The sequence below is a fragment of the Gymnodraco acuticeps genome, unplaced genomic scaffold (assembly GCF_902827175.1).
Source record: "Gymnodraco acuticeps unplaced genomic scaffold, fGymAcu1.1, whole genome shotgun sequence".
Taxonomy (NCBI): domain Eukaryota; kingdom Metazoa; phylum Chordata; class Actinopteri; order Perciformes; family Bathydraconidae; genus Gymnodraco; species Gymnodraco acuticeps.
The window spans coordinates 54,780-69,644 of NW_022991046.1; the positions used below are offsets into that span (position 1 = coordinate 54,780).

Here is a 14,865-nt window from a genome sequence, read left to right on the forward strand (position 1 = left end):
GTGTACACAAACAGACAATTGTGCTGTCATGGGAGAAAAACGTAATGATAGTAATTGTTGGATAATGACATATAAAGCTCCATCTCTTACGCTTTAAGATGTTCCGGCTCTCCAGCTCCTCCACGGCCGGCCTCTGGCTCAGTCTCCTGCGGAAGAACACCAGAATTACGTTCTGGACCATCTCTCCCTCCTGGACCTCCTGTATCCAACACCCCCTCCTCGGCACAAAGTCCTTTCCCCGACTAATACTAAAAGCACTTCGGGAACTTAACCCGCTGTCCAGAGCACCAAATCCCGCACATCCAAAGCGCAAACACCGCGTCCCAACTGGAGTCCAAACTAGTTCTGCTATAATGACATTGAAAGCTCCATATCGGGAAATAAAAGTCCGGTTGCGCGCTTAATATCGCGCCGCAGACAGAGCCAGTTTGGTGAAGAACAGAGGAAGAGTTTCCCTCGGATGCGGAGTTTAGATAGAGATGTAGTCCCGGTGGAGAGTGGAGGATGCTGCGCTGAGACAGAGGAGCGGTGAGTGGCGCGGGAGAACCGCCTGCCTGCTTTAAACACCATGAGCAACACACTCATGTGAGGGGGAGGGACTGAGAGGGAGATCCCGGTGCTCACACACACACGCACGCACGCATAAATGCACACACACCTGCTGCAGCAAAGGAGAGCTGTTTTGATTCAACGCTGTTTTATCAGAAAACACAGGAAGGGATGTTGATGGTAGTTTTTTGTCTTATTTGTATTTAACATTCTGTTTTATGATCTATTTTTACATTGTAATTGATGTTAGTCGATCTGTAACACCCCCTAAGACAAATGTGTTTTATGAAAATGTTTACCTTGAATGTGTACTTTGTATATGTCGTATTAATGCATGCTTGCCTCTTTATTTAATATGTTGAATCTACAATGTTGCCTTTTATGTGACTGTTCCTTTGCTCTAACAATATTAAAGGGGCCCAATAAAGCTCATTTTCAGGTTCATATTTATATTTTGTTCTGGGACATGTCTCCATGCTTTAATGTTAAAAAATCTCTTTATTTTTCTACTGCCTGTGCTGCAGCACCTCTTTTCACCCTCTGTCTGAAACCAGAGCCCATGTCTGCTCTGGTTGGTTAACTGGCCAGCTCTGTTGTGATTGGTCAACCGCTTAGAGATATCCCGCCCCTTAGCCTACAATGTGGAAAAGACCCAAAAAGCAGAATTAGACCTCTTTTATTTCCCCACAATGGGACGAAAAAGGATTTATCTTTCTGATTAAATCTAAACTCCCCTTTCCATATTCTACTATTCTCAGTATTGCACATACAGTGTATTAACGCTGTAGTAAACCGAGGATGGTTTCAGAGAAAACAAATATGAAGCAGATACAATATCTCTTATTAGACAACAGAATAGCCGTGATAAGATAATGAGCAGAGAGTTAGCGGATAGCCTTAATATTGGCGGGTATGAACACTGCAATCGATCGTGTCTGTTGTTATTCAAATCTATACATACCAGGACACACACACACACAACACACACACACACACACACACACACACACACACACACACACACACACACACACACACACACAACACACACACACACACACACACACACACACACCCACACACACACACACACACACACACACACACACACACACACACACACACACACACCTGACCTGAATGATGACTCATTGGGTGTTAGAATGCGTGTGATGTATTGAAATGGAAACAAACAGGCTGTTATTTGCATTTGTATTTTCAAGATAACCTGAAGTTGTAGATTCTGCACCCCGCCCCCAACCACACACCCACTGCCACTCAATATGCCTCACAGCTGTCAAAACAGCATCGGATTCCAAAGGGAAACAACTCTCAGATTTCCTCACAGGAGAATATTAATTAAGCTTCATTTGTTCACTTTATCCTACGTTTATTTCACGAAATACTGCCTGAAGAAACGATGAATGTATCCCGTTGTCTTATTCTGTAATAAAAACATTTTCGAGAAATAAAAGTGCTGTTTTTTTACTTTGATTTAAATCACATGGGTTCGAATCACTTTTGGGATATACATATACATACATATATACATACATACATACATACATACATACAGACACACATACATACATACATATATACATACACACATACATACATACATACATAAATACATACACACACACACACATACATACATACATACATACATACATACATACATACATACATACATACATACATACATATACACATACATACATACATACATACATATATATAGTCCTGAACCTGAAGTGGTCAAGATATTTGGGGCTTATCTAATTAGTGTAATGATGCATGTAAATGGTCTGCTAAGGCTAAAATCCCTCTGTTCCCTGCAGAGGGAGTTTCTCTCCGACACATCCCCCCCTGCTCCTTTGTTTTCTTCCAGAACATAGTGACATCAATTTGTAACACTGGCACCATTGGCTAGCGCTCCAACACATTTTTAAACATGAAGCAAGTTCAAATCTCATAGGAGCACACAAGACAAATACAAACATGAAAATGAACATAATAAAGCTCCTTAAAAGTCCTTCTATAGGCATCTAGTCCTACTTTTTATGAAGTTATCTTAAAGTTTTCCTGCAAAAACAAAATGTGTCCCATTTATTTCACTGCAGCGCTTTTCTCAGCAGATTTACACTTGAGATTCCAAGTTGATTCCGGATGGTTACTAATTCCTTTTCTTCATGGCGGTCATATCGCCGGGAACACCATGGTGTTACAAAGTTGACTAAATCATCCAAAATGCAATGAAAGTGGTGATCAGACATTATATATGTTCAAATGTCTCCTGTGAAGGATATCATGAAGCCTTAATGCAATCGAATGTAAAACTAAAAGTTTTGATTGATGAAAGTAAATCGATCGGATTTGACCTGAACACAACAGGAGGGTTAATAAAACAAAATAGTTGAAATGGACGAGTAAACCCATATTGTTGATATACTGCATATTCTCTCATGTTTGGGCTAAATTAATCGTTCTACATCAAATGAATGTACAACTTTTTCTCAATAAATACAGTTTTCTAAATGTAACAAAAGAAAAAGAAGCAGTCTGCAGATGTGACCACGTTTAGATTCACCCACGTAATGTTGAGCTCACGAGTGAAGAACAACCACTCCCTGCATAATCAGGTTAAATAAAGACTCACTTGAGAGAAAAGGTAGAAGCTCTTAATAAAATCCACTTTTCGAATCAACCAGAGAACGGTCGGACCAAGATGTATTCACACTCTTACTGTTGAGATGAACCTCTGATTCACACCAGCGGCAGATATTACCTCAGGTGTTGTTCTGACCAGCGTAGGAGCTTACGCTGCTGACAGGGAAAGAGACATAACACTTATTAGGAACATAGTGTCTTTTTTGGAGCAGGACACCCCCCGAAACCTACGATGTATTGCGGGTGACGGCACGTATCATCTTTAAATAGTCAAAACGATGCCTAAAGTAGGACCTGTCCCCCTGAAATTGCTCTTCCTACGTCTAGTTAGAATAATCGTGACGGGGATTTTACCATCTATGACTTTCAATAGGCTGGATTACTAAACAAAACTATTTATACCGGAACAAGAAATTCAGTTTTCTGACCACTTTTTCTATTCAGGGCTTCAATTTTTAAAGGCATCAACACTATTGCGGGAAAATAATAGTGATAGATAACATTTGTTTTATTTCAAAGGCGAATTTAAAGAGTTAAATTAGAGGACCACAACACTTGGTTGAGGATTAGGAAAGATTATGGCTATGGTACACAACACTCAGCTTCTTAACGTTAATCAAATCAGCCGTAAACCAATAAATACAATGCAGATCAAACCAGTAACAAAACAGAGTTTGATGAGTTCTTGAAGTAGCACGACATCATGGGTACCGTAAGATTTTTACTGTGAGAATAATTATCTGCCTAGTCCTCCTTGTCTCCAAAATAATTGACCAGAATAAAACGATTAAAGAACAATGAATGACGCTATTTTATGTTAAAATAATCAGTGTTTCTCCCCCAGTATACAGCAACAACAAGTTGAGTTACAAGTTAGTTTTCTCTGATAACTTAAGATCCATACGTCTGATGACTAAAATCCTTTATCTGGTTAAAGTATTTAGTTCAAAACGACCAAGAAAGTGTGTTGCAAAACTTGATATCAATTATATTTCTAACAGACAACCAAAAAGACATGTGCAAACGGGATATGAAACGATTACAGGCCACTAAATGAAAAGGACTACCACCTTTATTAAAATGAATGATTTCTATTGGTTAACCCAGGGGTCGGCAACCCGCGGCCCACGGGCCACATGCGGCCCTTTAAGCCCTCTGCTCTGGCTCCCTTGAGCTTAGACAAAAATAAGAAGGAAATAAAATAAAAGTATTTGTAGGACTATTTATATTTTGTTGCATGGTTGAAAATGTTTCGTATCTTGTATTTTGAGGTGATACTGTGACACATAAATAAAAAACAAAACGGTTTTAATTAGGTCAACTAAAATATGTGTCACATCCTGCTACGGTCCCGCGCGAGCGCCTTTTCTTGGAGGCGAATAACCTGACCCCCGGCTCGATGAGCGAACTATGGATCAATCAAAGAAAAGTATCAGAGGAACACAGGATTTAATTATGTGTGGACAGAGTTATCCGCTTTCACAGCAAACGATGCTGGTTTCCCGGTATGTTTGATATGTAGAGAGAAGTTGTCAACGGTGGTGCAGCCTTTACGTATCGAGGAACAACAAGGGAGAGGAAGACAGCTGACGATCTTCAGTCATAATTCAATGGGGTATGTAATTTATTTCAGAAAACACTTTTTGTTATATTCCATGGAATGCTCTTAACGTCCCGATAGCAATGAATATATTAAATGCTTTGACAATAAATACATACAAACATTAATCTCTGGAAGCGTAGCGCTGTAAAAAGCACGACCAATCATCTGAGCCGGCCCGGCTAAAGTAACTGGATGGCCTACCTGCCTGTCAGCCTTCCATCTGGGGTGTGTTGGAGGAGGGACTCTGTAAGAAAGTCTGAAGGAAGAGGCAGATTTTCTCCGGTTGTGTATTTTCAAATTCTAGCGCACTCGAGCTGGTTTCTCCATTCTTACCTACCCTACCTTTAACTCTTTTTAGGGTGCAGCTATATGTTTTATTTATTTCAAAGTGGGCCCATTTTAATAATATTTTTTGTTCCTTCAAATGTGCAGAGGACTCCCCAAGTGCTGTGTTTCATTTATTTTAAAGTAGGCCTGTGTATTATTTTTAATTCTCCTTATAAGAGTTATTTGTTTCTTATTAGAGGTTAACAGTTTTATATCATGTAATAAATGCAAAGAAACTATAGTTTTTGTCTGATATAACAATAAAAAACTATGAAATATGTTTTGCGGCTCCAGACAAAAAGATGTTTTGGAAAAAGGAGCAAAATGGCTCTTTTGGTCAAAAAGGTTGCAGACCCCTGGGTTAACCTAAGAACTCAATAATATATATACTATAACATAGGTCGTTTTCCGACTTCTTAACGTGAAAATGTCAATTCTGTAGGCCAAGATAAAACTAGTTTGAGTTTTCAATGGGCGTATTCCAGGGAAATATCAATATCAGACCAGACACAACAATACATTTTAAAGAACTCCAATTGGGATCTGACAATAGCAAAGACATAATAATGGAAAACATTTTATAAACCTCAACATATTGCCCACAGCCCTGACAATAATGACTGGGCACATGACACCTATATAGGACCCATCTAAATGAAGCCTTCTGTCCTGTGACTGGGACCAGTTATGAAACGGGAGCATAGACGTGTCAGTGCTGGGCGCTGAGGGGAGTCGATGTGCTAAATGGAGCAGAGCTATAGTAGGATGTGTGGTCTGCAGCGGAAAACATTTCAGGTCAATAGCATTTGCCTCAGGCTGAAGCCACTCTCTTAAATCCATGAAGATGCATCAACCCTAACCCCAACCGTCTCTTACATGGTCCGTTTAGGTTCTTTGGATTATATGTAAAAACAAAACCCAAATATCCTCAAAGCTAGAGTAAGTCAGACTGTTTCTGCAGCAATTTGCATTTTACAAGAAGTCCCCTAACCCTAACCTCCTCATGGTCAGTATATGTTCTTTGGATTATAAGTAGAAAAACCCAAATATCTTGAAGACTAGAGTGAGTCAGACTCTATTTAGCTAAACAGTCCTAATGTTCCTTTAGTCACAGCATACTGCAGCCATTTCTATTTGACAAGAACTCCCCTAACCTCTTCTACATGGTCAGTATATGTTCTTTGGATCAATTATGTAAAAACAAAACCCAAATATCTGGAACACTACAGCGAGTCAGCCTGATTCTGTTTTGCCAAACAGTCAAAACGGGGTTTAAGGTACTGCCGAAATGTGCGTTACACAATTACTCCCCTAACCTAACTGTCTTCTACTTAGTCAATTTAGGTTCTTTGGAGAAAAAACCCCCAAATATCTTAAAAACTAAAGAAAGTCAGCCGTTTTTATTTTATTTTGCCATACAATCCTTACGTGCAATAAGTTACAGCAAATTGCGTTCCCCTCACCTTAACCCTAACCTTCTTTTACACGGTTCTTTGGATTATATGTAAAAGCAAAACCCAAATATCAAAGAGAGTCAGACTGTTTCTATTTTGCCAAACAGTCAAAACAGGGTTTAAGGTAAAGCCTGCTGCAGCAATTTGCTTTACACAATTACTCCCCTAACCCTCACCTCTTCTACATGGTCAGTATGTTCTTTGGATTATATGTAAAAGCAAAACCCAAATATCCTTAAAGCTAGAATGAGTCAGACGCTTCTTGTTTTGCCAAACAGTCCTAACGGGCCTTTAGTCACGGCCTCCTGCAACACTTTGCGCTCCACTTGCACTCCCCCACTCTGCTCGGTCTGAGGTAAAAGTTCCTCGTTGTTGCAGAACTCACCAGCGTGTCAAAGCAATGAGCTGCCTCTGAGAGCAGGTACTGATGGGAATGTCAGCCCACGAAAAGAGGAGGAGAATGGGATGAGTGTGGATGCTACTGCCCACCGAAGTGTGTCCTAATCCCTCGTTTCTTCCCTTCACTGACCGAAATCGAGGATGTGAAGCCCGGGACGCCTGGAGGATGGGGGATGCAGTTCGGAAGTAGTTGCCAGGAATAATTAAAGCAGGGGGGTCCAAACTACGGCCCGTGGACCATTTTGAATCAGCCCTCACTCAGCAAATGTACAAAGTATAATGACTTAAGTATAATAAACCTCTGCTTGTCTTATAATGCACTTCTTAAATATATATGTTCAAATATATTACACAGTATTCATGTGTTAATAAGCCCAATTTTCAAATAAATTCAGTCAACTAAAGTCATTTGCTAACATATATAAGTTGATGAGAAAAAATCCTTGAAATCTACCCTTCATATTTCCTCTTACTATCAGCAATCTGAAGCTTCTGTTTTAAGGAATGAGCTGCTCACACAATAAATGAAACCCTCTGAAAAGCTGTGAGTGGTTTTATTGTTAGTATCAAGCATTTTCAAGTATCAAGAACAATTTCACTACATTTGATAGATTTGTCCAACTTACAACTGAATTTACGAGGCAATATACTTCTAGTGAGTGGCCCCGCCCTTCGTATATATTTTTCTGTATGTGGCCCTCGGTGAATTAAAAGGAAATCTCTTTAAACTACCAGAAGCTCCACGTTTATGTAACTTGGTTGAAGTGTTGACCTGGATGTCTACTTTACTATGTCACATGCATATGAAAGGCTTAGGAAAATACTGCTTAGATATATATTTCCTGCATCATCTCACAGTCGACTGCATCTGTCAGTAATATTATAGATATGAAAAATCTCAGCAAATCACTCAAGAGCCTTTCAACTGCCCTTTAACTCTCCCTCTGTTCAAAGGTACGCTGTGCTATTGATGATAGATGAATGGGACACATTCAAAGACTCAGACATGAAACCAAGAATCAATTCTGTATCAGGCCATTTTTTTGTCTCCAAAGCTTTGGCCTGTAGCGCAGGTTCGACAGATCAAGCGGGGGATCGTGTCTGGTTCTTGAACGTCCCGCTGGTGCACAGTGTGGAAGAGGCAGCTTCAAATAGCACGAGAGGATAGGTCAGTATACACGAGACCTAAACTTTAACACTGAGCGAACGCTAGGTGACTGCACATAAGCTATGACCTTTTGCAATGAAGAAACTATAAGCTAAAGCTACATTATGTGACAACGAGAATCGAAGTCTACCAATAATAAGAGTCAGGAGGCAGTATACCTTGAAGTCAATGTTAATGTCAGCATGCAATAACGCTCAAAAGGACAATGCTTTTAGCCATGTTCATCATATTAGTTTAGCATGTTAGCATGCTAACATTTGTCAATAAGCAAAAAAAGGCAACTACACACTATTTCTGATAATGAGAGTCCTTGAAGTTGAAGTATTTTGCATCAGAAGGTCCATTATTACAAGACTTGTCAGTCGGAGCAACCACAGATAGGTTTGTCTGACATGCTAATGGTGCAAGAAGACCACAAATAGAAATTCAACATCATCATAGGGTGGACATGGTTTCTGTACCAAATTCCATGGCAATCTATCCAAATATTGAACTTCATGACGGAGCTTAACGGAGCGTCCACACAGCAGCGTGCGTTGACGCTTGGCGGTGGGCGTGTCTGAAGCTTGGGGATTTTTTGCGACCAACAACCAATCACATGAATCTCCCGACCCCCGACATACAAAGCAATAGCAAAGTTAAAACGAAGTAAACTGGATATAAAATCCCCAAACAGGCGAAAACCTACCAGTTTCACCCACTGTCTCTGCCACCTCCCTCCATGCCTCGCTCCTCCGGTTTGTATCCCGGGAGATGAACAGAGACTGATCATACAGCACCGGGTGATTCACTACCACTATAATGAATTTTCCCTCCATTTTTTTGAATATGAGGAAATGACCTGCGTCGTCTCTCCCAGCATACACGCGGTTTGATTGGCTAGCGCTTGTACTGGCAGATTTGCATAAACGGGATTTCATTGGCTGACGCCCCCGTCGAGGCGTCAAAAGTTGAACATTGCTCAACTTTTGAAGCGAGCAACGCCAGCAACGCTCCACGTGCTTCCCAAAATGCAGTTCGGCTAAAAGTGACGTCACCCCATTCAAAGTGAATGGGCAGAAGCGTTGGAAGCTTCAACGCACGCCGCTGTGTGGACGGGCCGTAAGAGAAGAAACTACCAAAGTGGTCCATGAGCTTTTGTACCTAATTTCATGGGTGGTCCGAAGGGTTTCTGTTATCTGGTATTTACCATGTGTTTGTTCTCTTCAGTCAATGTCCTATTTGAATACATTGAAGAAGCTTTTGTTTAGGGATTGTGTTGGATAGTTTAATCAGTTTCTGAACATATCACAGCGAAACATTTAAAACAACAATCTCACCAACATCTTGAGACTAGGGTATGTAAGGTACCAAGGAACCGGCAGCTGCTAATGGCAAAACAAACTCTAAAAACCAGGTCATTTGGTCCTTTTCTGTAAATCAATAGTTTAATTTGATTTCTGTAAAAGAAGAATAGAAGGCATGTTTGTATAGCGCACCACTTAGGCGCATACGCAAGTTTTCCGCAGTACTCTTTCATTGATTATAGTGGAAGCGAAGTCTTACAGCAAAGGCTTCGCAGGTGGAATCTCCTGCAAATCGACATACTATGAAGATGTTATTCATTATCTAGCCTGCCTGTCAATAGTTTTAGTGCTCAGTAAACACTGATAATATTTGACTGGAATTTCCCCTTTAAACTTTCAGGACCAGACCGGCACCAATTTTTTATCGAATGGAAAAACCCTGCACCCCTGCTACCCTAGAGCAATTCAGCTGAGTGTCTTATCTGTTCAAAGTACAATCACTACCCTGAAAGGACTGAACAAACATTGATTTCTTAAACAATCAACATCCATTAGCCAACATGGCAGATGTACCCAGTTTGAAAATCAATTCAGTTTGCATAACGAACACTGTTACAGTCGACTGGTAGCTGGAGTCACTACTGGTAATGGAAACATTCCTGACAGGCAGAAGGTATTGTGATTGTTTATTTATATCCTGGAAAATCTAACAGTGGGAGACGAATCCAACCACATAATGTCGTGGGTCACATCTTCTGATAACCTATGATCTACCCCTAAATTGGCATGGGGGTTAGAAACGAAGAGAAATAACCACCACTGTTCAGTGAGTGGGTGCTGAGGCTTTGAGTCTTCTGACGTTTCAATTAGAGGGTACTCTCTTTTAGATCCCAGGAAAAAAATCCATTGTATAACGTTAATTACTGCGTGTGGGACAGGGAAGGTCTACAGTGGTGACAACGTGTTATTTGAGGATTTCACTGCATGCTATATATGTGCAGAGTGTGTCATCCGGAGCTTACATCTCTCCAAGTGCTATACAATATCTGCCAACTCCAGTCCTGTAATTGGATTGATGCCCGGCTGTGATGGAATAAAAGGCACCAATAGAAACCACAGAGACAAAAACTACTCGTGATTATTTTAATCCTCTGACGTGTGTGACGTTTCAAGACGCCAACATTCGGCAATACTGAACACGGCTCTTTGTTTTTAAAATAAGGAAAGAGGGACTGTTGTTCTAACAAAAATACTTTTATACTGTAACAGGAAACCAAGCATCTTCTTATGTTATGGAGGCAGCACTTTGCTTCAGGGGGGGCAGAGGATACTCCATAACTCTCTGCACTCTCCAGTTATGCTCCAGTTAACAAAACCCAAACCTGCTGTGGGTCAGAAACACTAACAGCATTATCTAAAAGGAACAACAACTGGGGTCCAAATGGCAGCGGTTTAAAATGTTTCCCAAATAAATTACTTCTGTGCACGTCTCAAATGCTGGTCTGTAAACACACGACATTTACACTTTAATTAAAGGGGCTCTTTAATACTTTTTGGGGTTTTCCCTTTCCTGTAGTGATTTTATATGTTTTTTTTGCATGTAAATGGTCTGCAAAGGTCGAAATCCCACACCCCCCCCTGCCTAAAATCGCTCCATTTGACTCCTTTGTTTACGTCCAGAACATGGACATTTGTGTGAGAAATGGTCATAACTATTAAGTTATTTCAATGAAGACCCTATTAGACCCTCACTCCTGTGTTTACTTTGGTAACATACAGTAGTGCCATCACTATATAACCCTTGCACTTATATTGGCTAGTGCTACAACACATTGAACGTGAAAGGCTAAGGGGCGGGACTTATATATGCAGTCGACCAATCACAACAGAATCGACAATCTGACTAATCAAAACAGACTGGACCTTTTTCAAAATTACATCACATGTCACATTACGGACACAAAATACAAATATAAACCTGAACATTTGCAGAATCTTTCATTCAATGTTACACTCCCAGTAGAGTCTTAAGTCTCTGTTGCATCAGACAGGATTCCTCACTGTTGTGAAAGCACATTGCTGGGTGTTACAGAGTTCACTGGCCTTGCTGAGTTTTCCCGCCTGCAGGAGGGTGAAGAAAGGGGAAACCCAAGCGGAGCACGCATTCATATTTAATTGCGTCTGAAACCTACGGAGCCCTGGAGGGTTCATAGAGAGAAAAATAAATAAAACGTGGCCACGTTTTACTTTCTCGTGCGCACGCTTTAGTAACTCGTAAAGCGTGGCCTCGTTTTATTTAAATTGAGGGATTCCTGTCCTTGACTCACAGTATCTGCTGCCCACAACTGTTTTATCGAAGGAAAACCTCCTTCACTTTATGAAATCTCAGCGGCACCAGTGACCTGTACTACGAAGCAGGATTGGCTATTTACACTATTCATTCATGAAGTATGACACTGCGCTGTCAGCACGCGTCTCCATGTTTGTGATTGGTCAAATGTTGCTAACCACGTCCCTTTCACCTGAGCGCGCTCTCAGCCGGACAGAGAAACCCTGGTTGATTTACTGAGTTGATAACCAGCTTCGTAGGACCGCTTATCGACATCGCGTTTGTTAGGGTCAGTTAAGCCGGGTAAATCGAACATATTCAGGTCCAGGGTCTGTTGAACTGGCTTCGTCGTACAGGGCACTGGAGGCAGTAACGTGTAACTCAGCAGAATCTGAGAAGAGCAGCACCAGCTGCAAAGAGCTGTGCCTTTTACTGTTTACTTCACTGCGTTTCCCTTCATTAGAACCGCTGAATAGAGATCGAGGCTGCTACGTTTAACCACACACACACCTATACACACATCGAACTACCAGAGTATTCCCCCTCGCTTTATGAAGGAGATGTCCTGTCACCGGGGCGCATGATGTGTGTGTGTGTGTGTGTGTGCTCAGCTCCGCTCTGTGTGCGTGTTCGTGTGTATCCGACACCACCGGCATTTGTTTTCAAATTACCACGAACAGTACTTTAAACAAATCTAGTTCCCCATAGTTAAGTGTATTCCCAAGTGAAAGAAATGTGTTTAATCTTAATCTCGATGTGCTATAGTCCTGCCGGAGTGCACCGGAACGAACGATACTATCATAAACAAATGCCCCCCCCCCCCACACACACACACACACACACACACACACACACACAAAACGAGGCCATGCTTTATTAACTCGTGCGCACGCTTTAGTAACTCGTGCGCACGCTTTATTAACTCGTGCGCACGAGAAAGTAAAACGTGGCCACGTTTTATTTATTTTTCGTGCGCACGAGTTACTAAAGCGTGCGCACGAGAAAGTAAAACGTGGCCACGTTTTATTTATTTTTCTCTCTATGAACCCTCCAGGGCTCCGTAGAAACCTATTACGAAACTGAAAAATATTCTCTGCAGCTCCAGAGGAAGTGGAGGCCAGCGGTCTGACAGCCTTGGTTGCGTGGAAACGGCTATTGAATTTCATTGAAATGAATGAATTTGAAAGGGTTCAAAGATCGTGCCTCAGAGACAAAAGGGCAGACAGCTCTTTGATGCAATTATCAATACAGCCTCGAGCTCCTTTTGCTTTGAAACTTAGATCTTTCTGACCTTGTTGACTGATATCAGCGTATCCAATTATTTTCCGTTTAGTCAAATTGTTCAGGGTGATAAAACAACGGCAATGAGCTGCACTTAAAGGTAGGGATGGGTATCGTTTGAAATTTATCGATTCCGATTTCGATTCCGGTTCTGCTTATCGATTCCGGTTCTTATCGATTCCCCGTTTCGATTCCAAAATTGTAAAATAAAGAGGTCAAACGTTTAGATAACAAAAATATATTTATTCTTAAAAGCTTTAACTGAAATTGTTACTAAAAAAATATACATGCATTACAAATGTATTGCACAATAGCTGTGCTTTATTTTAACTGAGCTATGCCTGTGGCAAGCTATTAACAGGCATTACACTTTGCCTTTTATTTTTATTTTTTAGTGTAGTGGAGCCTCACTTCAGAGTGTTTACCGCGATCCATCTTTGGTGTTATGAAGTGACTGAGCTCGTGAAATGTCTACGGGAGGGCGGGGGAGCATCGCTGCGGGGCAACTGTGGACCTCTGTCGCCTGTCAGCACAATTTATATGATGCCGTTTAAAAAAAATGAAGGGCGGTGCCGGCCGTCAGCGTACCGAGCCGGCCGTCAACGGCCCGCTGACGACCGGCCGTTCTGTGATTCTCCAGGTCCGCCCTGTATTCCACCGGGTCACCGCAGCACCGCGGTGCAGACGGACCCGCTGGAATACAGGGTCTACCGCGTTTAGGAACCGTTAAGCAGAACCGAAATTGTGTATTTTGTATGGGTACCCGGTACCCGGCATTTTCTTATCGGTTCTCATCTGGAACCGAGTTTCGGTTCCCAACCCTACTTAAAGGTGGGGTAGGTAACTCACTTCAGAAACACTTTTTGTTATATTCCATGGAATTCTCTTAACATCCCGATAGCAATGAATACATTAAATGCTTTGACAACAAATACATAACAATTATAGGCAATCATTTTAGTCGGCCCAGCTAAAATAACTAGATGGCCTACCTCAGGGGTTCCCAAACGTTGCCATGCCAAGGACCCCCATATAGCATTATCCTCTGGCGGGGACCCCCCTGTTGCAAATCCTTTTTTAAAAAAATGATGTGTACAAGTGCCTCCCGATGGAGCATGCAGTGCGTTGCCACTACATTTGGGGCCTTCTGCCTGATCGAAGCTGTTACTCCGCTTTCTTTGCCTGTCATACCCCCACTGCCCCACCTGAACACACACCCACACAACGAGACCAGTCAAGTCCATTTGAGATGATGTACTCATCTAAAACTTGGAAAACGTCTCTTCATGTGGTCCTACCTCCCAGTGCTTTGCAAAATAAGGATAAGATAAGAGATGGACTTTTATTAATCCCTCGTGGGGAAATTGTTTCTCTGCATTTGACCCATCCTAGTGTAGGAGCAGTGTGCTGCCATTTTGAACATCGCCCGGGGAGCAGTGTAGGGAACGGTGCCTTGCTCAGGGACACCTCGGTAGCACTTGGTCTTGCCGGGACTTGAACTGGTGACCTTCCAGTTGCCAAGCCAAGTCCCTATTGACTTGCCACGACCGCCCCCAAATAATATTTCCTCAACAAAGTTGTCTTCTCATCCAGCTGCAGAGCGAAACATTCACTAGCTCTCACTTGCTCCAAAAGCTGAGCAGATTTTCACTCTCAGTAGCGGCAGCTCGATTCTGATTGGCTTGAAGGGTGGTCGTGTGATTCAAAAACAAAACATATGAAAAGCTTGGCATCAAAGGACACAGATTGATAGATATGCAGTTATTAATAACATCTAAAAAAAGTCGTGGGGGGCC

At 41.7% G+C, this 14,865-nt stretch overlaps 1 protein-coding gene across 1 annotated transcript in view; it reads right to left on the minus strand.

The window, feature by feature from the left end:
• LOC117559842 (phosphatase and actin regulator 3-like) overlaps window positions 1-14,865 on the minus strand; it is a 47,990-nt gene that overhangs the window by 6,416 nt on the left and 26,709 nt on the right. The window contains 1 exon segment of the mRNA XM_034236543.1: window positions 91-146. Coding sequence (XP_034092434.1) covers window positions 91-146 — 56 coding nt within the window.